General features: G+C 39.7%; 1 protein-coding gene across 28 annotated transcripts in view; it reads right to left on the bottom strand.

The window, feature by feature from the left end:
- ARPP21 (cAMP regulated phosphoprotein 21) overlaps window positions 1-26,729 on the bottom strand; it is a 165,010-nt gene that overhangs the window by 96,489 nt on the left and 41,792 nt on the right. For 16 of the 28 annotated variants that reach the window (XM_025272479.3, XM_025272484.3, XM_025272485.3 and 13 more), the window contains exons 1-9: window positions 21,310-21,463; window positions 21,047-21,220; window positions 19,034-19,200; window positions 17,558-17,599; window positions 16,694-16,783; window positions 12,645-12,789; window positions 11,099-11,177; window positions 10,391-10,447; window positions 9,527-9,667 (exon numbers count right to left, since the gene is read on the bottom strand). In XM_025272479.3, the coding sequence (XP_025128264.2) occupies window positions 9,527-9,667; window positions 10,391-10,447; window positions 11,099-11,177; window positions 12,645-12,789; window positions 16,694-16,783; window positions 17,558-17,599; window positions 19,034-19,162 (683 nt within the window). In that variant the 5' untranslated portion in view covers window positions 19,163-19,200; window positions 21,047-21,220; window positions 21,310-21,463. The other 12 variants (XM_006048247.4, XM_006048248.4, XM_025272480.3 and 9 more) reach the window with 8 other exon arrangements.

The raw sequence follows: 26,729 nt of genomic DNA, 5'->3' as shown, positions 1-26,729 counted from the left end.
ATAACGGCTGGGTGAAACACCATTGCATAAGACTACCAAACTGTCTTACTCAACTGGTTCCAATTTTAGTTTTTCTCTCACCTGAAGCTTAAAAAACGATGAGCGTGCTTTATTGTGTTTTTTATCTTTTTGATCTAGAAGTATTTTCAGTGGTTTATTCCCGCTGCCAGTTTCTTGAAACCAAATATATACTTTTCTTCCAAACAGTTCAGCTTAATCACTCCCCGCTTCCTCCCCCAACATACACACAAATGAAGAATTCAATTCTACTAAATGCAGAGGAGCATCAAGGGACATCTTTGAATTTCACCCTGAATAATGGAAAGATGGTCATCAACATGCATACATCTTAACAAAGAAATGTGGCTGTGCACAACAGGATGAAATGCTTTATGTGTAACACATTCATCGAAAATATTTTAATAGTCACACATATTAGAGAAGTCTAAGTGGCCCTGTTCCCTTCACATGGGAAAATATTGAGTTACAACATCGACATTGCTTTATGTGCTCAGTTGCGTCCGACTCTGCAACCCCATGGACTGTAGCCCGCCAGACTCCTCTGCCCATGGGATTATCCAGGCAAGAATACTGGAGTAGGTGGCCATGACCTCCTCCAGGCACTTCCTGACCCAGGGATTGGACCCATGTCTCTTTCGTCTCCTGCATTGGCAAGTGGATTCTGCTGAGACACCTGGGGAAGCACATTGACAATTGATATTTCTTATTTATAAAAGAAAGTCCTACATTCTTCTTTACATATTTTATAGTTTCCACTTTCATCCTGTCCTTTTGATTCTCTTTTAAATGAGACTACACCTTACAAATTCAGTATTCTAGCATTTAAGTCTGGAAACCAAACAGCTTCAACCAACAAACTACAACTTCTCTTTCTACTCTGTACCTCAATTCCATTTTTCCTAGAGACATAGTGATACGCTCACAGCCTCCCCAGTAGCAGAAATCTTAAGATTAATAAGACACAGGAACTACACCAAGAAGATTCATTGCAAACAGGCTCTGGCCTTCAACTTCCTCCAAGGTACAAGTGCTAACATGACTGCTGCTCCTCAAGGTGGATCTAGAAGCAACGAAGGGAGCCTGCAGAAACTGGGCCTATTTCTGCTGCCTACAGGAGGCCAAGCTGCAGATGGAATGAACCAAGTCACCATAATCTGTCTCCCTCCAAAACTACCGTATGTATAGGAAAATACCCTATGTAGTATTTATAGTAAATACTATAAATAGTTCATGTATAGTGAACCTTCCTCTGCTGCTGCTGCTAAGTCGCTTCAGTCATGTCTGACTCTGCAACCCCATAGACAGCAGCCCACCAGGCTCCTCTGTCTCTGGGATTCTCCAGGCAAGAATACTGGAGTGGGTTGCCATTTCCTTCTCCAATGCATGAAAGTGAAAAGTGAAAGTGAAGTCGCTCAGTCGTGTCCAACTCCTAGCGACCCCATGGACTGCAGCCTACCAGGCTCCTCCATCCATGGGATTTTCCAGGCAAGGGTACTGGAGTGGGGTGCCATTGCCTTCTCTGGAACCTTCCTCTAAACTGCTGCAAACTGTAAAATACAGATAACGTCTTTACACACTTATACACCTAGGCTGGCACTTACACACCATGTGCTTACACACACATGCACAGAGTCCTGATCAAAATGTTCCTGGCTCCTCCAGTAAACTCTGAATAGAAAGAAGATGAATCTGACGTATAGCCTGTACTTCCCATGGAAAGTATGGTACTGAATGTCTGAGAAATGCTTGGCCCTTGAAAGAATTGAGAAAATGGGTCTTATCTCAGTTCTAAGTTTTGCCAGGACAGTTTTTAATCCAGTGTGTTCTGTGGTTCTGGAGTTTTGCATCACAGTTTTATTTATTTATTTTTTAAATTTTATTTTATTTTTAAACTTTACATAATTGTATTAGTTTTGCCAAATATCAAAATGAATCCGACACAGGTATACATGTGTTCCCCATCCTGAACCCTCCTCCCTCCTCCCTCCCCATTCCATCCCTCTGGGTCGTCCCAGTGCACCAGCCCCAAGCATCCAGTATCGTGCATCGAACCTGGACTGGCAACTCGTTTCATACATGATATTTTACATGTTTCAATGCCATTCTCCCAAATTATTAACATTAATTGAGTTCTCTGTTAACTTTTAAAAAAATTAAATGTAAATTAGGATTTTGTTTTTAAAAAAAGAAAAGAACAACCAAAAAACAAATACAATGGGTCTGGTCTCAAAAGGATAGTGTTTGGTTTGTTTCTTGCTTTTATCATCATTTGGGGTTATTGATTCTGTTCATGTTGATTCTTGTTCTCCAAACCTCAGGCGTGGCTGAGTGACAGGAGTGGTGGATTTCAGGCTTGATCTTCTGTGAATAGATCTGATAAGATCAAGACATGAATCTCAGCCTAGCTCTAGCTGCCTAGAATGCTGTGAGTTAGTTAGCTAGATACTTGGAAATTATTTTTAATGCATACAAAAGTTCTTTTTAAAAAAGTTACATTCAAGATATTAATATTATAGAAGGTACGTGCCTGTTTCATTCCAAAATTAAACAGTAAATTATACATGCAATACTCAGAGGCCCATAAATAATTTCACATTGTGAAAAGAATATAACACACTTTATTTTCTCTCCTCAACGATGTATGTCTGTCTCACCTACAGACTCTGGTGTTGTCTGAGGTATTTGAGGAAAATGATATGAGAAAACACACTGGAGAGAAATGATATGCAGGTTGACCGTTGTTAATAAATAAGTCTTAACTTTAGGCTGGTTAAAGAAGTAGGTTATGTGTTTAGGAAAAAAAAAATTGTCATGGTTTTCTTGAGAGGAATGTAATTCTTCATTAGGTTCCTGACCTTTGGCTTCAAGTCAGATGATTTTCAACACTCTTCCTATAAACAGTGTAGAGTAAATTTGTCCTGTTTAGAAATGACGGGATGCCAACCAACCACTCAAAGAGTTTCTAAGAGGCGCTTGGAGACAGCGATACTAGGTCCTCTTCAGAAGGTTACTAAGCAAGCATCTGTTCAGGACGCTGCTCAGTCCATTCCCACTGCCGCTCACATTCCAGCCAAAGGAAAAGAAGAAAAATAGACGTGGGAGGAAGAGCATGGGTCTTTTGGTTTGTCTTGGTATAAATGCACTTTATCACCAGCCGGGAGTGAAGTGGTTAAGGCTCAAGCGCTAAAGACTCCCACCTTCAACCTGAGCCCCTTCAGGAAACTAAGCAGAACGGACACCCCTTGACCCTGCCGGGGTCCTGGCCACGTCCCACTAGTCTTCCCCGAGAGGGTGGCGGGTCCCCCGGTCCTGTTCACATCTCAGGGATGTTTAACCAAGTCAACTGGGCTCAACTGCTTCACCCAGAGAGAGGCTCTGTTTGGCTGAATCAGAACAAGGTTCATGGTTCTTGAGATTTATCAAATAGCTAGCTCAGTGGATCATCCTTTGGGCAACAAACAAGCAAACCACGGATGTCACTATATGCCACTCGTCACTCCTGGCCAAAACCCATGTTCACACTGGGAATCCAGCACTCGGGCTCCTGAGCACTAGACTCCTAAGTGTCATCCTCAGCGTCTGCCTTTGAGTCCTATTCTTGTTTCCTGCTTGTGAGGACCTGTAACCTCTCTTCCCAGCAGACCTACTATTTCTTTCTTTGCTCTGTGCTCTTAGACTAGGGGATTGGAGGCAAAGACAGTGGGACAAAGTGAAAGACAAAATAAAAATATGTTCAAGAGATGACAACGTTTTAATATGAAGATTTTTTTAGAACTAGTTCAACAGGTGCTCAGACACACGCAAAGGCATTCAGATATACATGGGATTCTCTCTGCCTATGACTGATCTTGGCCCTTTGGAAAATAGTAGGGAAAGTTTCTAGTCTTCAAATGATACACCTTGAACATGCATCTTTTCTCTCGGAGGGAGAAAAGGAGAGAGAGGTGTAGAAATTGTCTAAGAAAAGAACAATGAACTGCTCTGGGCTACACAGGTAGAAAAATAAGCAAAAGAGAGAAAGTGAAAATTAGAAATAGACACAAAGAGAAGAACAAAGCTTCTCATAAAAAAATAGACCCATGTATTTGCAGCATTTACACATATATATTTTAAAGCACTGTTCATCTTTTAACCTCAATCCTAAACATCAAAAGTAACATGGGACTCCCCTGGTGATCCAGTAGTTAAGAATGAAAGGGACATGGGACACGAGTTCAATCCCTGGTCCAGGAGCATTCCATGTGCCACAGGGCAACTAAGCCCACGCACCACAACTACTGAAGCCCAAGTTCTAGAGCCCCTGAGCTACAGCTGCTAGAGCCCACACGCCTCGAGCCTGTGCTCCGCAAGCAGAGAAGCCGCCACGATGAGAAACCCACAGTGAAGAGGAGCCCCCGCTCTCCACAAATAGAGAAAGCCTGTGGCTCAGATGGTAAAGCGTCTGCCCCCAATACGGGAGACCCGGGTTCGATTACTGGGTCGGGAAGATCCCCCGGAGAAGGAAATGGCAACCCACTCCAGCACTCTTGCCTGGAAAATCCCATGGACAGAGGAGCCTGATAGGCTACAGCCCATGGGGTCACAAAGAGTCGGGCACGACTGAGAGACTTCACTTTCACTTTGTGCACAGCAACAAAGACCCAGCACAGCCAAAAATAAAAATAGATTTTAAAAAGTAATATGATAGAAAGTAAATACATTTTAGTTATCACTTGCAGTACCAAGTTGTACACACCCTAATACCTCTGCCCCAGATTTCCAAGGGGCTCATCTGGTGTTGCCAAATAATCTGACAGTTAACAGAGAATTCCAACAGAAAAAAATTTGTAAGTGCTAGAGATGAAAACATACTTCTGGCCACATGCTGGGGAAAGAGCGCCCAACTAAAGCAGAAACAGGACGGAGCCTCAGTTCAAAAACTCCATTCGTTATTTCACCAAGATGACAGTGCATTCTAAGCAGAGGCATTGCCAATCATTCAGACCTGCTTTGTGGGCTGAGTGTTGTGCTGAGTGGCTGAGGCGGCACATGCTCGCCTGTCCTCTCGCTGCCTAGCCCTGAGAAGCGACGAGGACACGGTGGTGCCAGGGGAAGGTGACTTTTTTTGCTAACTCTCCATAGTGCATCAGTTCACTTGGAAGAAGGCACCTTTCGGGAATGAATCCCAAATGAACACAATTCTTATTTCTTCCTCTCTCTGGATGACTACACCCTTAACCCCACGCTCCTGTGGCTATGACATGAAAACATGCATTTGGACAACTGAGTTGCTTGGAACAGTAATTTTGTGTTCACACAAAGGACAGGCTCATCTCCTGCACTGACGTTACCTGTAAACATAGTTTTTTCATTCTTGAAAACACCGATTGAAACGGAGTATAGGAAGTTTCCACTGACTGGATATCACTCCCTCTAAATTCTGCATAGTTTTTCCCCAAATATTGCACCTTGTAGCTGTGATAAAGAAAATCTGGCAAATGCTATCATATGGGAGGAAGTATCTGTTATTTACTGATACCACTGAGTGAACCTTCAAAAACATCTTCTCCCTCAATGATTATTTCTTATCAGACCACAAAAGATTTAGGAGTGGGAATTCTCAACCAATCCAGGAGATCTTGAGGATGTCGATCAAGATAGTCTGGGTTGTTTTGCCTTAAAGACAGTTAGATTACTTAGTAACATTGTTCTTGGCATGAGACACACTGGCTTGAGATTCCAGCCATGCTGACCATTGCTTCTCCGGAGGTCCAAAACTGAGTCTAGCATGCAAGCTTCAGTAGTTCTGGAGCCCTGCAGGACATGGAATCTTCCTGTACCAGGGATCAAACCTGTGCACTTAATGTTCTTCTTCTATAAAATGAGGCTCTAATGACTTAGGTTACATGCTTGCTTTTAATATTAAATGAAATACATTAAATAAGTTGTAAAGTATCCAGTACAATTGAACAAATAGTATGTAATGCTATTATAAGTGATTATAACTATCTGAAAAATCTGAGATAATTTTTTCCATCATGAAATGATGGATGTATTATATTTGAAGATATCAGAGAAAATACTAGAAGTGACTGTAGTACACACGCATGTGTAAATATAATCCCCACAGTCTGTTGTCATGACTTAAATATTTTGAATTTCAGGTGGGACTATTTTCTCTCCATGCAAAAGTTAGTATTTTCAAGACACATTCTATAGGCACTTAAACTGCAGACAATCTAGAAAAACAGGAATTCTGGAACTAAATCCCAGCCAATATCTAGCTGCCAGGCATCCACTTCAGAGGAACACCTTACATGCCAGTATGGTCACTGAAAATGAAAAATTAAAAAAGGAAGTGTTTTCCCTTCCTCAGCCCTTCAGTTCATTTTTGTATCTTCCATCCAGGTTTTCTGCATTTCTCCCAATCTATAATGACGTTTATGGAGAAGGCAATGGCACCCCAGTCCAGTACTCTTGCCTGGAAAATCCCATGGACAGAGGAGCCTGGTGGGTTGCATGCAGTCCATGGGGTGGCTAAGAGTCGGACACGACTGAGCGACTTCACTTTCACTTTTCACTTTTATGCATTGGAGAGGGAAATGGCAACCCACTCCAGTGTTCTTGCCTGGAGAATCCCAGGGACGGGGGAGCCTGGTGGGCTGTCATCTATGGGGTCGCACAAAGTCGGACATGACTGAAGCAACTTAGCGGCAGCACAATGATGTTTAAACTATGCATCTCCATGCATTTGTTTTGGGGTACCATTAAAGCGTACACATTGAAACCGTATCTCCAAAACACAAAACCCACAAGGAATCATCTGAGGAATTTCCATCTCAGCCTCCTTCCTTTATAGAAATGGAAACATTTTCATCTAATAATATACCTAAGCCAATATGGTCCACACAACCATCATAGGCCAGTTGTCCTGATGGCACAACTCTCGAAATTATCAGAGTCAAAAATATGCAAGACACCTAGAACCTGAAGAGATGTTCTCTTTTGAACTTTAATTCCATGAAAACATGGCAACGGACTTTCAACGTCAAATATAATTTCCCACAGAACTACCTTCCTCCTTTGCTAAAACTGCTCCAATTGATTCAGGTCCTGAAAATGTGACTGGATGCTATTTATAAAACGACATTAAATTCATCTTTTTCTCTTGTTCTGAAAGATATTAGCTTCCCCCGCCTCCATTTCAATCCCTGGCAAGAGCCACTCAAATCAAGGATGGCCATAAAGGTGTCTGGAATAGAGTGGTGAGATTTGACCCAACTGTGGATGAAAGATTATTAAATTCAACTCTTCAGGAAATACCTTGATTGTCTATGACATACAGTCATACGTCTTTTTTGTTTGGGAGTCACAGAGTGGGGACTAAATGTTGATGATCAAAGGCAGGAACTAGACAGAATGCCTAGCAGCCCAGCACTTTGTTACAGGAACAATACCTGAAGGTGTTCCCTGCTCTAGTTCTTCTGCTCTTCCTCAAGGCATAAGCACGTGCCATCTATTGGAAATTGGTCATTAAAGGGAAAAAAAAAAAGCTAGTGTTCTTTTGGAAGTGAAGAAGTCTGATTATATGATGCTCATTAGCAGAAAAGAAAAGCTTTAAGGGACAAATTATGTTCTCCAGTGGTATTTGGAAACTTGCAAGAATCACCAGGATTCTGAGAAGATTGGACCTACAGAACTTTCTGAAATAAAGGGAATGTTCTGTATACTCTCTAATAGGTGCACTTGAAATATGGCTAGCCTGACTGAGGAACTGAATCTTGCAGCTTAAATTATATTTCAATAATTAATTTAAAATGTAAATAGCCATATATAACTAGTGACTACTATATCAAACTGATTGCAAGTTTAGAGCCATTGCTGAGTTACCAAGAGCCTTTATACAAAGAGTGTTTTATTTTCTCAAAAACTGTTTGACAAGGAAACAGGTCTCAAACATGTGTATTAATATTTATGACTATGCGACTGCAAAATCAGGGTGAATTAAACATAAATGCACCGTCTCTACTAGGTGAAACCACATCAATCTATTTGATCTATGGGCTTTTCCACGTCTCTTACGGCCTTATAGAGAAAGAATTAAAAGGACAGAATTGCTTGCCTAGTTTGCAGTCAGTGTGTTCCTGCGTTATAGTATCTGAAAATCATAAGAAAAACCAGAATGAAGAATGAAAAACAACAACAGCAACAACTAGGCATATTTAATAGAGAGGGAAGGATTAAAGGACAGTGACCTTCCAGTCCTACTACTGTTCAAAACAGGAGGTCCATGTGCCAACAATCAGATAAAGTGGAAAATTGATAAATTTTAAGATGTGTTTTGCCCTCACAATAAAATGCAACCACAGGACCCAAGACTTCTGAAGCTCAAGGGCCTTTAAACATAACCATTCCAAACTCTCTCCTGCAGATAAATAAATAATCTGAAGTCCAGAGAAGAGAAGCTCTCAGTGTCCCTGAGATAATAGCCAATCTCAGTAGCCCCAGATCTCCCAGCTTGAGTTCTCCCGACTATGACCTTCACACTCATTCTGCTCAACACAGACTGAGCCTTGAGCAGAGAAGGGGCATCATCACCTCTACTCCAACAAGCCCCAGCCTCCAGAGAACAGAAACTGATGTCTGAGCCACACTTCTGTGCTTGACACAAAAGTTCCCTTCGGTGACATAGCATTCCTAACAAACCACGCAATGTGCACAATTTACCAAACAAATGTCTTAAGAAATTGCTTTATATGAGGACAGCTTTTCAGTTTAATGTGAACTGTGCTATAAAAATGGTCTGTGCTTCAAGGAGAGGTGGGTTCAACAGACACAGTTCGAAGTTTCTAAAGCAAAAGACCACTCATTTTAAACATAGTGAGATAGAAGCAAACAATTATTGAAAGAAGCAAAACCAAACAAGCAACCTTCTTTTAGAGCCAGAACTTAGATATTACCTGGCTCAAAAAACTCTGATTTTATAAGTGAAAAAAACCTGAGAGGGCACATTTTATAGGACTTATCTCAAATCACCCAGGTAGTAAGTAAAAGAATTAGGTCTTAGAGGCCAAACTTCTGTCTCCAGGTTTGGAGTTTTTGTTATTCTAGAAACCACAGTAAGATCAATGTCTTGACACCAGAAAAAGAAAGAAAAGGGTTATTATCCTATATATGTTATTGTTGTTTTTAAATGTCTGTTATTTTTAATCAGAGTTGTAGCTGACATAACATGCTCCATGTTTTGTATATAACCACATGGATTACTAATGGAATGAAGAAAATTGTGTTTCAGGAGCTACGTAACAGATCAGGGAATAAATACACTTTACAGCCTAAATTTTATCAACTTTCCTGGTCCACAGATAATCTTCTATAGATAAATGCCACTATTGTTGATAAGAGCAAGAGATAAATGACACTGCACATTTGAAATGCCATGTACTTTGAACTGTATACTGCATTCTTATAAATGAATCCACAAGAGGAAGAGAAAATGCTAAATAAACACAGTGAAGGGGCTTACATTCTCGTGTTGCTGGTCTTGTTGATGATGACCGATTTCCCTGTTTGGTCCACGTTGTGATCCAGCCCAAAGTAAGCGGCCACGCGATGGACAAGCATCCTCTGGTAGGATGACATCTGAGGAAACTTTTTATAATGATTACTGGAAAGGAACACAAGAAACAGCACTATCAGCATCTTCGTTTCTGGCCCGTAGTACATTTGAGAGATACACACACAAAACCGTTTCTTTTTCATCCGAACCATTAAGCTTATTTCATTCCTGGCATCACTCAATGTTCTCATTTCCAGACCAATTTTCCACTTATAGATGTATTGATTAAAGTACAATAAGTGTTTTTGTTTTAGAGTTGTGCATTTCTCAGACCACAGGGAACTCAATGTTTGCTGGAAAGTATATTCTGTTTTAGTCCAGGAGAGCTTATCCACAGAGCCAGGCGCAGCCACAATGACACGACATAATAGGGGACTGCAGATGTCTATCTGGAGATGTCACTACGCGGTTGACACTGAAAGCAGCACAATTATTTCCAGGCATAACTGACTACAGCCAGCTGGAGCCCATTAAAAAACGATAATAAAAACGAAAAGGGTCGCTTCTTGTTACTGCTACTCAATGCTAATCAGTGGTCTCCTGTTTATAGCCATTTTGTCCGGAATTTAACAAGCAGGAATACACATGGTCCAAGCAACAATTCCCATCAGCACATAGCTCCTAACTCCAACAGCATCTCTATTTAATGAGTCAGCAAACATATTAAATAATGTTTTATCTACCCCTAAATCTTTCCAGAATGAGTGATTAAACCCATACAGCAAACCAAGACACATCAGATTCATTAACCGGCACTGCGATTCAACATACTTGTCACCAATGAAATCAATAATTTCCTGCTCCATTTTCAGGAGTATCATCCTGTCTCTGCAAAATAAATGTGAAAATGAAAAGGCTTTATGGACTGTCCATTCTTAAAGACTTAACAGTTTCATTTACATGTATGGAAAAGATTGTTTAAATCTACATAGCTACAAATCAGCATCTAACTCTTCTCTGAAATGTGATGTCGAACTATCTGTGATTCCATTCTCCTTAAGGTGATTCCTCATCTGTTAAGTATGTTCTGCTATTGAAACCTTTGTAGTTTTTAATGTTAACTAAGACATGCAAGGTATTAGGCCCATAAAACACACCAAGTAAATTGTATATTTTAAATTAATAGGAAACTTTAACAAAGCTAAGCCCAAATTGTTGGTTCAATAGCTGCCCTGAAGCATATTTGACATTGCTTCTCATTCTCTATATTTTCCCCCTTAATAAGTATCTCTTTGTGACCAGAAAAGCAGAACTTGTAAACTATAATTTATTCACTGGACAAGTACCCAGGAATTAAGACTAGCTAAAAACATAAACATGAAAACTATTAGCAGAAAAGAGAAAATACAAGAGACAGTTTAAGACATCAGAGATGGACTTGGCCTTCTATAGCTTCCCTCTTAGAAGTGTTTGTATGAATGACTTCATTGTAACATTCTACTTGACTCCCCTAAAAACAGGATTTACTTAATGATTTACCTGGAATTATTCTTTAATGTGTTAATCAGAAACTCATGTAAATCTATGCCTGTAGAATCCGTATATTCTTGGCTGCAATCTGAAACAAACAGCAGGATGGAGTTATGAGAAACAGCAGGGGGAGGTGGGCTGAAAAGGGTTTTCCCAGCCTTTCCCTTTTCCCTTACGCTCAGGCAAACTTTAGGTGAATCTACGGGTGTTAGAGGCACATGTTACGAAACTAACAACCTGGCAACATTAAATCAGGATGAAAATTAGATTCGGGGATTAAGAACATCCAGTAGATTTCCAGTGTGGAAAGACCTAGCTGTCATAGGAGAGGAAGTGGGCACGGTCTGGGTGGGTGGGTGGGCGGAGTCAGATGTCATGAGTTCATTTTGGGCTGTCAATCAGCAAGGGCATGACCTCTCCATGGCAGTGATGGGTACTCCCAACCCACAGAGAGAAGGCTCAAGAGCTTGAGATACCATGGAACACTCTTTCTCTTAAAACGGAGAAGGCAAAAACTGAATGCTCTGTTGTAAAATTGTCTAAATATTAACTGATACAAAATATAGGAGGGCATTAAATATTTCCAAGTCTTTCAAGTCTTTTGATGCTGTCTAAAGCTTAATTTCTAAAGCCATCTTAGGAGGCTGTACTTGTTTACTCTCGGATACAGCTTGGTTTTTAGCTGTTCAGCAGCTGAGACAATCGCTACCAGCAGATCTGTGGTTCTGGAGCATATGCGAAGTACGTGTCATCTCTCAGTTGATCAATGCCTTATACTGCCTCAGGTATTTAAAAACATTAGTCTATTGCCAATTTGTTTATTCATGGAATTCTTCATATCAACTTAATTTTGTTTTTACTTTTGCTTTCTTTTTTTTTTTGTTTATTTGTTTTACTTTTGTATAATTATATGTAAGGCAACAAGTTGAAAAGTCTGGATTGTGGCTTTGGGGTTTTATAAGGAATGACTTTTGGGGAAGAAATTTTTCCTGAAGTAGAAGTGTGTATATTTTACATGAGACATGATGGGGCAGTATATGGGTTGCAGAGACCAAATTCATTTAGTTCAGATAAAATGTTAATATGTGTTCCATTGGCATGGACATATACATCTGCGCTCTGGGGACACCACTTACCACTGATCAACTGAGAATTGCCAATCCACTATCTGTCTTTTAAGATAAGCATGAAACTTAAAAGATATAAAACTGGGTACCATTACTGTTCATCAATTCAAATTAACTGGACTAATAAATCTGAATTAAGAACAGATTTATATTCACTCCCTTGTGCAAACTTCTCAAAAATAGATCCAAATGAATATCCAAAGAAATATGTGATCCAAAAATAATCTTTTTAGATACACAAAAATGACACCATGAACAGAAAAAAATCAAGTTCACATCATCTTTTACACACACACACACACACACATACACATATAAAATTTTATGCAAATTTTGGTGGGAGGTGATATTTGTGTAAAGTCTAGAATGTATTCTGTGACTAGTTATGTATAAACTGAGTAAGTTAAGGAAACATTTTTCACATTCACCTTTTGATAACATTCTGATCTTGGGTTTTTCAGAGGTTTTATCTTTGTTTTTATCCTTTTCTTTTTCTCTTTCAGAGTCATCTTTCCTAGATTTATCCTCCTCTTGCAGGCTGGGAAAACTGGAAAGCTGTAAATGAATTGATTCCTGTTGGGGAAAAAATATAATAATTTAGGGCCAGATTTAAGAATCTCTGTCTGGTTTCCATTTTGCATAGAGATTATTAAGAACAGGAAAATGAAAGCCAGGTACAGATTTTTTTTTCTTAAATGGTAAAAAAATTATACCTGTCAGAAAAATAATTGCTCTTTAAGATGAATTAACTTTGGAGGTCAATGGAAAGTCATGAGAAGTAGCTAGCACTAAAACTTTGCCTTGTGAATATTAACCGCAAGCAAGCTAAATTCCTGTAGATCACAACTCTTATTTTCTCTATAGGTTTATTTTTAAACACTTAGGAAAAATTTCTTTGTCAATAAGTTTGCATCACAGCTACGATCATGTCTTAAAAATTAACATAAAAAAGAGGCTTCTGCAAGTTCTTTTATATAATTCCTTGAACGGAAAAAATTGGCACAAGCACAGACAGACAGATATTACATGAATCATAATTACAGAAAAAAAACAGACATAAATAAAGGCTATAATAGCCCATTTACAATTAAAATTTTGTTTCAGAGCCACATAAATACTGATTTCTATCACTATGAAAAATAAAAATACAGAATTGAAGGAATCCTAGATATGGATTATCCTATGTTGCTTACAAAAGCTATTAATAAAGCATTAAAACTTACAATAAGCACTGCCTTTTGGAAAAGGTAGAAAATAGGACTCTGTTTTCCATCAATTAAATATAAATATTTAATATTATTTTACTCCTAGTATCAGTGAATCCTTTCAAGATGTTAAGAGTCTCTTGAACTAATGCTTGGTTGACCATTTACAGTATTTGGACTGGATCCACTTTTGTATTCATTGATTTTGTACTGAAACAGATCATTTCATATGAACTCATATATCAGCCATTTGGATGATAGTATGTTCACTGTTTTGAAGAAGAATGAGCCAAATTATGTTTTTCAGTTTTATGAAAAAACTATGCTATGATTAAAACTATGACAAATGAGCCAACATTAAGCCCACTGGTTCTTATGTAAGAGATCATCTAATGGGAAAACTTTCTTCCACTGGCGACATTAACATTTATGATGTAGGGGAAAAAATATTCCCAATGACTAAGAGTGTTTCCCACTGAAAATTAAACTAAGACTTTTCTACATGTGACTAAACTGATGTCTCTACATCCTCAAATTATGGCCAATCTGGGATTCTTAATGGTTCTTGGTAAACCTAGCTGATCTGACAAGCAGAAAACCAAAGTCTTCCAATGGCAAGTTTCTTTTTGGGGAGGGGCTCTATTGTGTATTCTGGGCTGGAATAAAAAGTCACCATGGTTGGAAAGCTGCATGATACAGAGGATGCATTAAAACACATTCTCATGGTAAATAGTTATCTTAGCCGGGTTTCCTGATATCCACATGTTTATCCTGGGGATGGACATATACAAACTATCCTGGGGATGGCCATATACGAAACTGAGTGAATCTGATGATAAGGTCTTTTATCACAGCACTTGGGACAGAAATGTCTTAGTCTGCAAAGATTCAGGCAGACTTTGGTGTTACAGTTTGCTTCCACTTGCTAAGGAAAAAGCTGGAACATTTTTGCTCTGAGTGGGGAACAATCGATTCGACAGTGGGTCAGGAGAGGAAAGCGAGGGTCCCAGGTCAGGAAGTGATCTCATTACTTCTTCAAAACCGATTGATCCATCCAGCCTCGGCAAGTTTAAATCTAAAATCAAAGAGGCTTGGAAATATGAATGCAACAGCAGAGGCTAAAGGACATTATTTTTTTTTTTTTTAATGTACAAATTCCTGCCACGTGTTGATAAACACTATACTCAGAAAAACACCTGCCTTTTCTACACGTTATGGTGTTGAAAGAACACACGAAGTGCTATAGAGTTGGTAAAAAACAATCTGTTCTTTTTTAATATTTTTATTGATATGCTCAATAATAAAATACAAGTGTTAAATACATCAGTACAGGATAACTTTATCTCCAACAACAGGAAAAGAATGATTCAAGTTGCAGCAATACACTGATAGGTAAAGAGTATAACATTAGAAAAGAAAACACTTCCTTTAACTTAAGGACAGACTGAACCATCTGCTATGGGTCTGAGATCAAGTAATACAGGTAGCAAGAGTTTTTTCCCACACAGGAAAATGAAGGCAGTTTTCCAAATACTGTGAATACACACACATTGGGGGAGCCATACAGTCCGTATGCCGTACACTTCGGCCAGTGTTGTCAGGGATTCAGTTCCCACATGCTGTTAAGTGCCGGTGGTACCTAATGCAGGCATTGGATACAAGCTCAAAGGTCTGCTTCTTTATTCTCTAAAAGAACAGCATGGCCACTTGCTTATATGTGTGTGTGTGGGGGTAAGGGGTGGGCCCTGCTCCCACTGCCTCAGCCAGTCCCAAGGAAGGTTTGCAAGTTCTAATTTCGACAAAGCTAGTCTCAGTTACTCAGCATGGGGCCAGCAGGAGCAAAGTACCATTTGCCTCTTATTTCTCTGCTCCAATTGCAAGGAGTAACCTAGTCTTAGGTCCAGGGTGGGTACAATGATATAGATGATCACTTGAAAAAAAATCTCCTCCCAGTACCTCATCAAATAGGATTAAAAAAATCAGATGAAATCTATAAAGGCTGTGTTCTTCTGCCTGGCATTCGGAGTAGGGGACCACTGGGGCATTATTTCTCCCAGAGTCTGTCATTCTGCAGAATTAACATGTATTGTGTGCATTACATCACAAGCCATCCATCCACATTGAATGATATAAGCTGTGATATTCGCCTCATTCCCCCTTTTGAATCTCCATACAAAAAAGAATTACAAATAAAATGCTGAACAAAAGCCACACGTTTCTCAGAGCCCAAGGAAAAGAAAACTTGTATAAAACATAGTGATGGCTACTGAAAGCTAGCCCGCCCTTGGCGTACGACATGGGTGGCAGGTTGAGGAAATGAGGCTGGGGGAAAAAAAATACTCTAAGGATGAAATCTACAAGGAATTTATTTTTGGTCCTTTGAAAGAAAGTGCTCTCAACGCTCTCTGTATCCAAGAGGAAATTTTTGAGAATTTTAATGAAATTACAAAGAGAAAAGCAAAACATAGCCCCCAAAATAATGCTAACTTAATTTTTCCTCCTCTGAGTTCAGATCAATCATTTTACTTTTGTCCTGACTGCTCTCAGCCTCTGATAAAACAAGGAAAAATTTTAACAGCAAGACCATTTTTCTAAAAGCGAATATAATGCCTGAAAGGCAAACAAAAATAAATACCATGTGAAGAGTTTTGTTGGAAGTTGAATTTTTAGAGCTGAACAGCCTTGCTGTAAGGAGCAAAAACTAGGTGTAAGGATGTGCAGCAAAGTGTTAATAATATTAACTTAAATTCACATTCATCTCAGATTTATTTCTGGACCATTTTCCCAGTAGTGAGAAATCTCCACCAAAGGCCCTAAAAGTATGTCTCCAAAGCTCAATGCACCTTATTCAGTATTTCTGAAACTTTATAAGAGCCAAAATTTGTGTTTTTATAGGCAAGTGCATTTTGGGGAGGTAAGACTCTCCACTAAGGGAGGAGACATGGTACTTAGGACTGTATTTGGTTCAGTCTGATCAAGAGAGAGCCTTTGAGGAATAACAGCACGACCGTGCTTACATTTTACGTTTTAATCTAAATTCTTTTGAATTCCTTTCCATGTGCAGTGTTCAGAGGGTCTGGAAAAAAAACAAATGTAATACTTTGAGACTGTTCAACTAATTTAGGGTGTCTCAGAAACGGGGGAGGAAGCTGGACTTTGTCCTTCTTCAACTAATTTGTGCTCCCCCCAAAACACTGTTTAATGCCAAATGAATCCTCATGCACACAAAGTGGATCCCATTCACCCATGACCCGTAAAGACAGGGCATATACCTGGTCCTGAAGACTTTCCCCTCCTGGTCTGGCCGAGGACTCTTCACAGACAGCAAGGCTGCGAGTCAATTTACCTTTTCCTGCTCCTGACTGGGGAGGCAAAAGAAATGGAAAGGAAAGGAAAATAAAGAAAAAAAAAAACAAAAAAACAACCAGGAAATAAACTCAGGCTGTCAAACCATCTCCACCTTCTCTGAACATTCCCAAATCGAAAATTTTAAAAGCCAGCTTCAAATCTATAGCTCAGGGCTGTCTACACTGGTTCCAAGTTTTGGACCCCTGGGCTGATGGGAACAAAGCGTCTACTTTGGCTCAAAGCATCAGATCTGTGTTGACGGTGATGCAGGTGGAGGAGAGTATGGAAGAATACATTTAAAGAAAACTCTTAGCAAACTGCCCATCGCACTGAGAACATACAAAGAATGTACAAGCAAGGAAGAAAAGACAACATAGATGGATTTCTACTAAAACTGGATTTGAAAGTGATCTGACTGAGAAAATATGTTAAAAGTTGAAGACTGTATCCTAAACATCAGAACCTGTTTACTTCAAGGCAGAAACTAATCGGACATACAAAAAAATTTTCCCCAAATTTGATTTAAAATGAAAAAAATGAGCAGCGATTCATTTGTAAAGCACTGTCAAATTTGCCAGGATCAAATACATATACACTGCAGCTATGTAAATGCTCTAATTAAAAAGCACACAGAGCAAGAAAGAAAGAGCAGTGTCAACACGACCACATTAAACACAGGCAGCATGGGTGCAGCCAAGATCTACATACAACCCTGTGCCTCCTTGGCAAATCCTCTACCCCTATGTGACATATGGATATCAGGTCAACACAGAACTGCAGAACCCTACCTTGGATTTTCTTCTCTCTTGGTTCTGAGCCGCCAGCCGCCTCTGTATGTTAGAAACAAAATCAAACAAACAAACAAACAGTCAACCAACAACCAGGAGAGGGAAGTGGGGGGAGACAGAGAGAGAAAAAGATGTCACTAGAGTTGAAAAATCAATAACAACAGCAATCAGGCACTATAACCATTGGGGAGGAGGACTCCTGCCCTTGCTCAACCAAAACTTTTGACGATTTGGCTTTTCTCCTTCCCTCCTTACAGAAGCTCATGCATGCTTAGTCGCTCCACTGTGTCTGACTCTTTGTGACCCTATGAACTGTAGCCTGCCAGGCTCCTCTGTTCACGCGATTCTCCAGGCAAGAATACTGGAAAGGGTTGCTATTTCCTTCTTCAGGGGATCTTCCCGAACCGAAGATTGAACCAGTGTTTCTTACATCTCCTGCACTGGCAGGCAGGTTCTTTACTATCTGAGCCACCAGGGAAGCCCCACAGAAGCTTCTTGGGGAAGGCAAAGGCTGGCCTTGAGGTCATTTGGCCATTATGCCATTATCTGCCTTTGTGCATTTATGAAATAAAAACAGTTAACACTTTTGTAGTTTGGTTCAAAGAAAATCAATACAGGTTATTTACAAGTCTAGTTTGTTTTCCTTCTACCAAATCTCCTTCTCTCATAAATCCTGACCACTTAAACATACCACTTGTTGAGTACTCTGAATCACCCCCAAACTGCCCCCTGCCTCTTCCAGGGCATTCTCTCTTCCTGGCTGGGAATTCTAAGCTTTTCTGCTGATAAGAATCGATGCTTAGCCTGCGCAAGAAGGTCAACGGAGCTCATGTCTTTGATATTTCTTGGTCTGTCATGAGCTGGCCCTTCCTCTTTTCATGGAATACAAATCTATTTTTAAAACTCAGCTAGTATAAAGCTGCCTCAGGAGAAGCCCTCCACAAACTCCTTGAGGTGGTCTGGAAATTAATATGGAGAAGCTGTGGGAAAATTCAGTCATTAAATATGTTGTCTACATATATATATATATACTATATATATACTATTTCAAAGGGCATTTTGACCAGAATGTACTGTTTAGTCAGAAAAAAGGACTAATAAATGGGAAAAGAGAATATTTGCTTTATGAATTTTCTATTCATTTTACTTGGGATTCCCAGGTGACTCAGTGATAAAGAATCTGCCTGCCAATGCAGGGGGGAGATGTGGGTTCAATCTCTGGGTCAGGAAGATCCCCTGGAGGAGGAAATGGCAACCCACTCCAGTATTCTTGCCTGGAAGATCCCATGGGCAGAGGAACCTGGGGGGGCTCTGGTCAATGGGGTCGCAAAGAGTTGGACATGATTATACATGTTCATTTTACTAGTCAAACTCTTTACAAGCAAGAAGACAGACAAACAAACCTTCAGAGTATCTTCAAAATGAAAGAAAGGGGTGCACACAGCAGTATGACAAATGGGATTTCTCCAGGCTCACCTGTAATTCCAGTTTCTCCTCCTCGTCCAGACTTTCAGATTTAATCACACCATTCTCCGGAGTGGCCGTCTCCTGCTCAGGCCCACCTTCCTCCACTATGGTCTGACTCAGGTCTCCTGGCTCAGACATTCTCCCAGATGCAAATTAAAATCACAAGGTTTGACACCCTATAAGGTGAAGACATCAGAAAGTCAAGTCAGCGCAGGGTGAAGTCTTGACCATTATGGTTGAGATACTGGATTCTTCTCTTTGTTCTCAAAATCAAATGAGCAACTCCAGCCTCCCTGCCAATTGCACCCAAAGAGAATAAAACAAGACCAAATCAAGGACCCCAGACAAACACCAAGAGGCAGGTTTGGTCACTCAATCCACGACCCTTGACACACACATACACATGCTCCTATCAATACACCTTGCTGTCAGGGTGGATCAATACATCTTAAACTGAGACACCCAAGTCCCACACACCTCCCGGTTCCTATGCTCCACTCCAAAATGGAAGCAGAAGAAAAAGAGAGTATTTCCCCAACTCTTCCTCCGCTTCCGAGTTGGGAGGTGGTACCTGTTCTGCAGCATCTCTAAGATGACTCACAAATGATTTGCAAGTTTCAACCATAGACATACCTTCCTGGGTCTAAGGGATTCAGTACACTCTACAGGGGGAGAAATCAACGTAAGAGGTAATAATTCAGAATACATACAGGATCCCAATCTGGCAATAAACCATCAGGGACTTGAGACTTCAAACTGACAGAGATACTATTAAAAGCAGAAGCTCTCCCCCAGCCCCTGTCAGTGGCTGGTGCTGTGGAGATCCTTCGGAAGTAACTCTCAGGCAGGGAGCTCCAATGAAGTTATCACAACTGAACTCTGATGCTCCAGGCTCATAAGAGATGACTACACAGATGCTAGAAATGACTTTTCTAAGTATAAGCCTGTTATCAGTATTTTTTTTCTCCCTACCTCCATAAAGCCCCTGACACTTCCCCTTCTGATGTGCTGTCAAATGAGGCTCATGAATAATTCAGCTTTTACTTCCTCCCCAGTTGTTTTTTTTTTTTAAGAAAGAAAAAAGGAGAAAAAGGAAGGAAAGGGGAAAAAAAGAGAAAAGAAAGAAGGAAATAAAAAAAGGACAGGAAAAAAGAAGAAAGGAAGGAAGGAAAAAAGAAAAAATAAAAGACAGAAAGACCTTGTAGCCTAGAAAGTCACTTCTTTCACAAAAATTCCAAAGTAATGACTGCCCTGTTCCCAGTCATTACAACAGTAATTATTAATGGACATATCAGTGTCTTGATATGTTTATCTGGGAGTGTTTAATTACTGTATACTAATTCAGTAACTTTATTTCCAAGTGGACATAGGAAGCATGAGAAAAATCTAATAACACAGTAATTTCTGTTGCAAATATGCTAAGACCTACCATGATAGGACAGATGGTATCTAATGATACTGTTAAAAAAACACAGGCTCACTTGGCAAAGGATTGTGGGGATGGAAAAGGAAAAGTTTTCATCAGGGATGATGGAGTTTGCGAGGGGCCAGTGAGCAAGGCTCAGAGGTTTGAGGAGGTTTGAGGATATTCCCTTCAGTGTACCCGACAGATCTCTCATATTTCAGTGACACAGGGGAGAGATGCAGTTAACCAAATAAAAAGTTCTGTTTCCCAAAGCAAACAGTTTGTTTCTCAACGTACTGAGTCAGGGGAGGAGACAGGACTTCTGTTGCCCTAACTTTTTTCCTGGAGCATTTCAATCAAAAACAGATTGTGACCAGATTTTTTTTAAAAAATGAAAACTAATACAATTATGTAAAGTTTAAAAATAAAATAAAATTAAAAAAAATGAAATGCACAAATTGGGCTCTAATTTTACAAACTCTGAGCCAGCTGAATCCCTTATACAGATGCTGTCTGTTTGGGTGGCCTTTCAGGAACTGTTCCATGCAAACATGCACATTTCCAGACTGAGGAAAACATACAGATGAAGTGACAGCCATCCGATGACAGCTCTTTACCTTTCGTGCAGGAGTCCGGCTGCCGGTCTTGGCAACTTAGGAGCGGCTTCTGTCCTTCTTCGCTGGGAAAATCCACACGTGGGATCAGAGACAACGGGAGTCCCATGTCCCCATTAACAGTTCAAAACGCCCATCTCCATGTGATTCCCTTACACGGTCTGACACATGGTCCACCTGAAAAAAGACGAAAAGTCAACAGTAACGATAATAGCAATAATCATGGTAGGGGCAAAGGATTCAACAAACAAGACTGGGTTCCTAACACTGATGACCGGCCTCCAGCAAACCACGTTCACGGCTTGATCCACTCCACCTGTCCCAAGCTGCCTGCTTCTTCTCTAATGAAGGCTCCAGCCGGCTGTTCAAGTCAGAGCGGCACCCACGCAACGAGCTAAAATTAACAATTGCATTATGCACCGAAGATTACTCACTTCAATTTTAACCTTTTTTAGTGAAATCTTGCACTTTATATTAAAAAAAAAAAAACAACAAGCTTGTGTGTTTGCCTCCATGACAATCCAGATCACCTATGAGCAAAAAAGTCTTGCCTCCTTTTTTTAATCCCAGCCTTTGTCTTAATTATAGATCAATATAATCTCCAGAGTACTGTTTTTTTTTGGTGACTCTTTTCTTTAGGAAAGCTATCCTAAGAAAGCACGTTGAACGATTTTTGACTTAATGAGGCATTAGCTGTAAAAGTGAAAAAAAAAATACAAAGAAAGGAAAAAGAAAACTTTCATAATGGTATTGTTGAGAGAGCTCTTTCTTTCCCTCCACGGACAGTTCAGGAAGAATTCCTAATATTCTCGTCGCTGGGTGAACACCATCCATCCATCCCCCGCCCTCCCCATGAGGACTGCTACCACCAGCTGGGTATTCTGTTTGACAGTGAAGCAATCCTGCCAGAGGGATTCAACAGACTTGCAAACTTTTGAACCTGTTGAAAACAATCTCTGCTAGAACGTGCACTTTCCTTTTCTCGCAACTCCTCCAGGAGCAGCAGCGAAGACAGCCTGAATGCAAACAGAGACGGATTCCTAATACCATTTGCCCAACCCAAGCTGTATCTCTCTCCCAGCACTGCAACTCTACCCTGGCGCACATCTGCTGAGTACAACAGCCTGCACACGTGTTCTGCCACAGACCCGACTTTGAAAACGCTCAGTGCATCTCAGTTATTTACTCTGAAGTTTAGAAACCCTCCCTGCCCACCCCTCGCTCCCCCTCCCAAGCCGCCAGGAGCACAGCTGGCTCCTCATCAGGTTTTACTGCAGCTTGATGAACAGCCTATTGGGTTATGACTCCATTTGTTGTGTGAGAGGAAAACAACTGTTGAAAATTCAATCGTTTCTACAGTCAATCCTTTCCAGCTTGATTGACGCCTTTATTAAAATGGCTGTAGAAAGTGTTTCTTGTGTTGTTAAAAATTATATAACTATTTTTTAAGGACATACTGGCGAAGGAAATAAGAAGTTAGGATCAAAATGCATTGGTCATCGACAGTAATTTTAATTTTTCAATTTTGACCAGTTTTGCGTCCTAAACACTTGATATTAAATAGAAGTCAACATGCCTTAAAATTAGGATATATTTAAACAACGGGCTACATATCTAATATGTCTTAAAACAGAGGCACCTGTGATGGATGGATTTACCAAATGCTTTCTGGCTTCTGGTTTCCTTTTGTCAAAGAGAATGAAGTTATCAATGATCACTGCAGCCTTCCCGTCTCCTTTTTCTGATGCTCCTATTTGCACAGTGGGGTTAATCCAGCCGGTGAAGTGCTCCTGCGGTTTTCAGATCTAAGCCTTAGATGCCTTATTCCAGCCCCAGTAGGTGGATGCAAGATATAATTCTTTCCACGAAGAAAGAACAAACTGATATTCACGTAACCATCTCAGAGCGTGAACAGCCTGGATATATAGTGTGTGCGTAATTACCAGGACACGTTTGGAAATAGCACTGTGCTCTAAAGCCAGCGAGGTATTATTCTTGCATTCCTGAATCATAAAGTCATCATCCACCAAGATAAAAGGGAATATGGGCATATGGGAACGAGCAGAGAGGAACATATGGATCACAAATATTTTTGTAACTGATTAAAATTGTTCTCTTTGCTAAGAAAGTGTTGCCAGGAAATCAACCCTAGTCCAGCTTTCTGTTCCCCTAACTAACCCGACTCTTCCTCTGTCGTTTAATCTTCACTTGTTCCGATTTCTCCCATTTTACACAGAGAGGCAAAACCATGTCTAACAAATATATTTTATCCAACATTTGGTTAATGGATATTCTGGCCAAGTGTCAAGTGTTATGTGGTTGTGGTATAGGGGAGGGAGAAAAAGAGGAGACACTCAACAAATGCACAAAATAAAAGTTACTGCAGTTCTTTCAGTTACAAGATTTTAACCATAGATTAGGAGGTGATATTGAGCAAAGGCAGGCAATGAACAAGCTATAGGAAACTGATCAATAACACTAGCAGCTATTTACAATGAGGACAATAATGACCATTTCACATTCTATTCATGTTGTTTCTTATTTTTTTGGCTGACTTTAGAGTCGGGCACGACTGAAGTGACTTAGCAGCAGTAGCAGCAGGGTTGCAAATAGTAGCAGCTGGGTTTGTGGGGATGAGAAAGAGAGGGAGAGAGAAGTACAATGCAAAAGACCAAATATTCTGTCTTTCATCATCACCAACAAAATAGGTGTGTCCTCATCGTCTATGTGTGTGTGCATGTTACATATATTAATCGCTGGGCTGTTGGGTGGAGAAATAAAGCTTGAGGTTTGATTCCAATTCTAGCAGTGATTTATTTCTCAGAGGATATCTAAAATGGGACATCAAATTCTATTTGCAAGCTGGGAGAGCCACTTTATTAGTCACTTTTGTCACAGCCCTTCTACTCAAAATCAGCAGAGGATGACTCATCCCAAAACACTATAGGTGCTTTATGATGAAACAACATAATCAAGATTTCCTTATGTGAACAATTGAGATGGTTCTCGCTTCTACACCATTCCTTCTTTTTTTAGCTGGTCACAGTTCTGCAAATGTAAGCTGCTGGCGAACTGTGATATTAGTCATCTGTCAATTGGCTGCAGAAGGTATTTAAACGCTGCAACCCCTTAGCAACCAAAGACACATCCTAGTCTCAAAGCAGTTATTCTGTTGAAGTTTTAAAAAAAATAGTTTGAAGGTTTAAGTTTAAAGACTTAAAAAGAGAGAAAAGTAATTGACATGTAATCCTTTTAGAAATGAGAGCCACCATGGCATCAAGGCATGAACAGAAGGTACAGATTAATACCTTCAGTGAGCTTGAGTATTTCCCCAGGTAACAGAAAGATGTCAATAAGAAAATTTCACATAAGTTTACTTTCCCAAAGAAAACGTTCTCCTTCAATATACACGTATAAGAAACACTCAACCAGGAGTTCTATCCTTTCATTAAACTCCTTTTGGTCAACTCCATGCACAAGCATTCTGTAAGATTTTTGAACCACCCATGCAAATGCCAAAATAACCAGACAACTGTTTTGGAGGAAGAACCTAGGAGGAGATTTAAGAAGAGGAATTTTCATACTAGGGGTTTAAGGGTAGAATTATTTTACATGAATATTCTTATTTCAACTTGGATAGCTAGGCAGTTTATAAATATACAGTAACTCATGAAGAACAGCACTTTTTCTTTCTTATTACAGCAAACTGGACACAAACATTTCTTCATCAACATTTATCAGGCTTCTAATAATGGAAATAACTGATGTCAAAGCTTTGGACATAAGAACAGTACCACAAAAATCATAAGTGCCTTTAAAAATAAGAGGGGTCGGATCTCAATAAAAACATTCCAAGGAAAAAAAAAACCAATGTTTCAATTCTTCACTTTCCTAAAAAGTGTTCACGGAATCTCTACCATGTGCAAGGATGTGCTAATACAATCTCAAAAGGAAAAATCTTTTTTTTTTTTAAAGAATATAATAAAAGTTAAATAATTCTTATGGATCCACATGAAAAAATTTAAACAATTTTATTTTCATCATCCTCTTTTTGATTAGTCGTCAACTGGAAGATAAAGATGTATTCTGTTTTTATAATTCTTAAATGTTTTCCCAGTGTATTTCAAAAGAAGAAATGCATAAACTTGGGAGAAGGAAATAATGTACAGGGTCCCATAATAAATATTTGGATATCCCCACAGAGTGAACTAGTTGATAAAATTAATAAAGCAAAATGTAGCAGAGACTGACATAAGATTCTACATTTGGGTTCAAAAAAATAGTTGCATAATTTTGAATTTTTAGTTTAGACAAGAGAAGACTTAGGGAGGACAAAATAGCTATTTTCTTATGCTATTTTAAAACATTCAGAGAACAAGGAATTGGTCTTACTTGGTATTCAAAAGTTAGCACTAGGAAACACACACACACACACAAAACAACCTACCTTTTTAAACACAGAACTACCATATGACCCAGTAATTCAACTCCTTAAAAAAAAAAAAAAAAAAAAAAACCCAGAAAGCTAAGACTAGAACACCAATGTTCATGGCAGCATTATTCACAATGGCCGAAAGGTATCCATCAGTGGATGAATGGATAACCTCAATGTGGTATACAGACGATGGAATATTATTCTGTCTTAAAAAGGAATGAAATTGACATGTTGCAATATGGATGGACTTTGAAAATATTATTCTTAGTAAATGAGTCAGACATGGAGAACAAATGTGGTGTGATTCCGCTTACACAAGGTGCCTAGAACAGGCAAATTCATGGAGACAGAAAATAGAGCAGAGACTATCAGGAGCTGGAGGTAAGGAAAGAAGGGGTTACTGTTTAACTGGTACAGAGCTTTTGTCGGGGATGATGGGGAAGTTGTGAGTATAGATGTGATGGTTTCACTGTTTAATGCCACTGAATTGTACACTTAGGAGCAACTAAAATTATAAAATATTATGTATATGTCATCAGGAAAGAACTTAAAAAACTCTTTTATTCTTTTTAAATATGATTTAAAAGGAAACAAATCAACATACATACAAACAGACCAAAGGCAGAAAATGACAGTACAACAGAGGAAGTGGCCTTCTACTTTACAAAACTGCTTCTGGGGTACTGATAACACTGATATATGTAAAGACAAGTGTGGTGGATGTAACCTGCCTTGGTGTGTGCTGATTCAAATAGGTACCCAATAAAGACCATCCTCCTCCTCCTCATGGTCATCTTAGCAGTCTTCTCTTTGGCAAGACAAGCTTTGTTATTTAACCATCCAATGTGGACGCTGCAGGGATGAAAGGATAGGCTGTGATGATGTTCAGTCTCTTCCACTGCATCTCTACTAGAATCAAGGTGTGTTTGGCCAATGTGTCTTCATCCACAAAAGGCAACAGAAACTACTTCTAACTGCAAGACAACCCCGGGTGCATCTCACTGCAACACAAACATCCACTGTCAATCACCTGGATGAGAGGGCTGGAGGTAGCTGCTCTGTCACATCACTGACTCAGTATTTTGCATACTTTTTTTTAAAATTGCAGATAAGGAGAGTTTTTTGACCAACATAAATGGCACAGAGCACAAGGCCAGTGGCCCTGCTGCCACGTTAGACTGAGAAAGCATTGAGGGTCACTTCAGTTTGACTGGGCGACCCCTGGGACCACTCCCAGGATTTTAAAATAGT

The sequence above is a fragment of the Bubalus bubalis genome, chromosome 21 (assembly GCF_019923935.1).
Source record: "Bubalus bubalis isolate 160015118507 breed Murrah chromosome 21, NDDB_SH_1, whole genome shotgun sequence".
In the NCBI taxonomy this organism is placed as follows: domain Eukaryota; kingdom Metazoa; phylum Chordata; class Mammalia; order Artiodactyla; family Bovidae; genus Bubalus; species Bubalus bubalis.
Note: the sequence above shows the minus strand (reverse complement) of the source record. Positions and strands in the feature narration are given on the sequence as shown.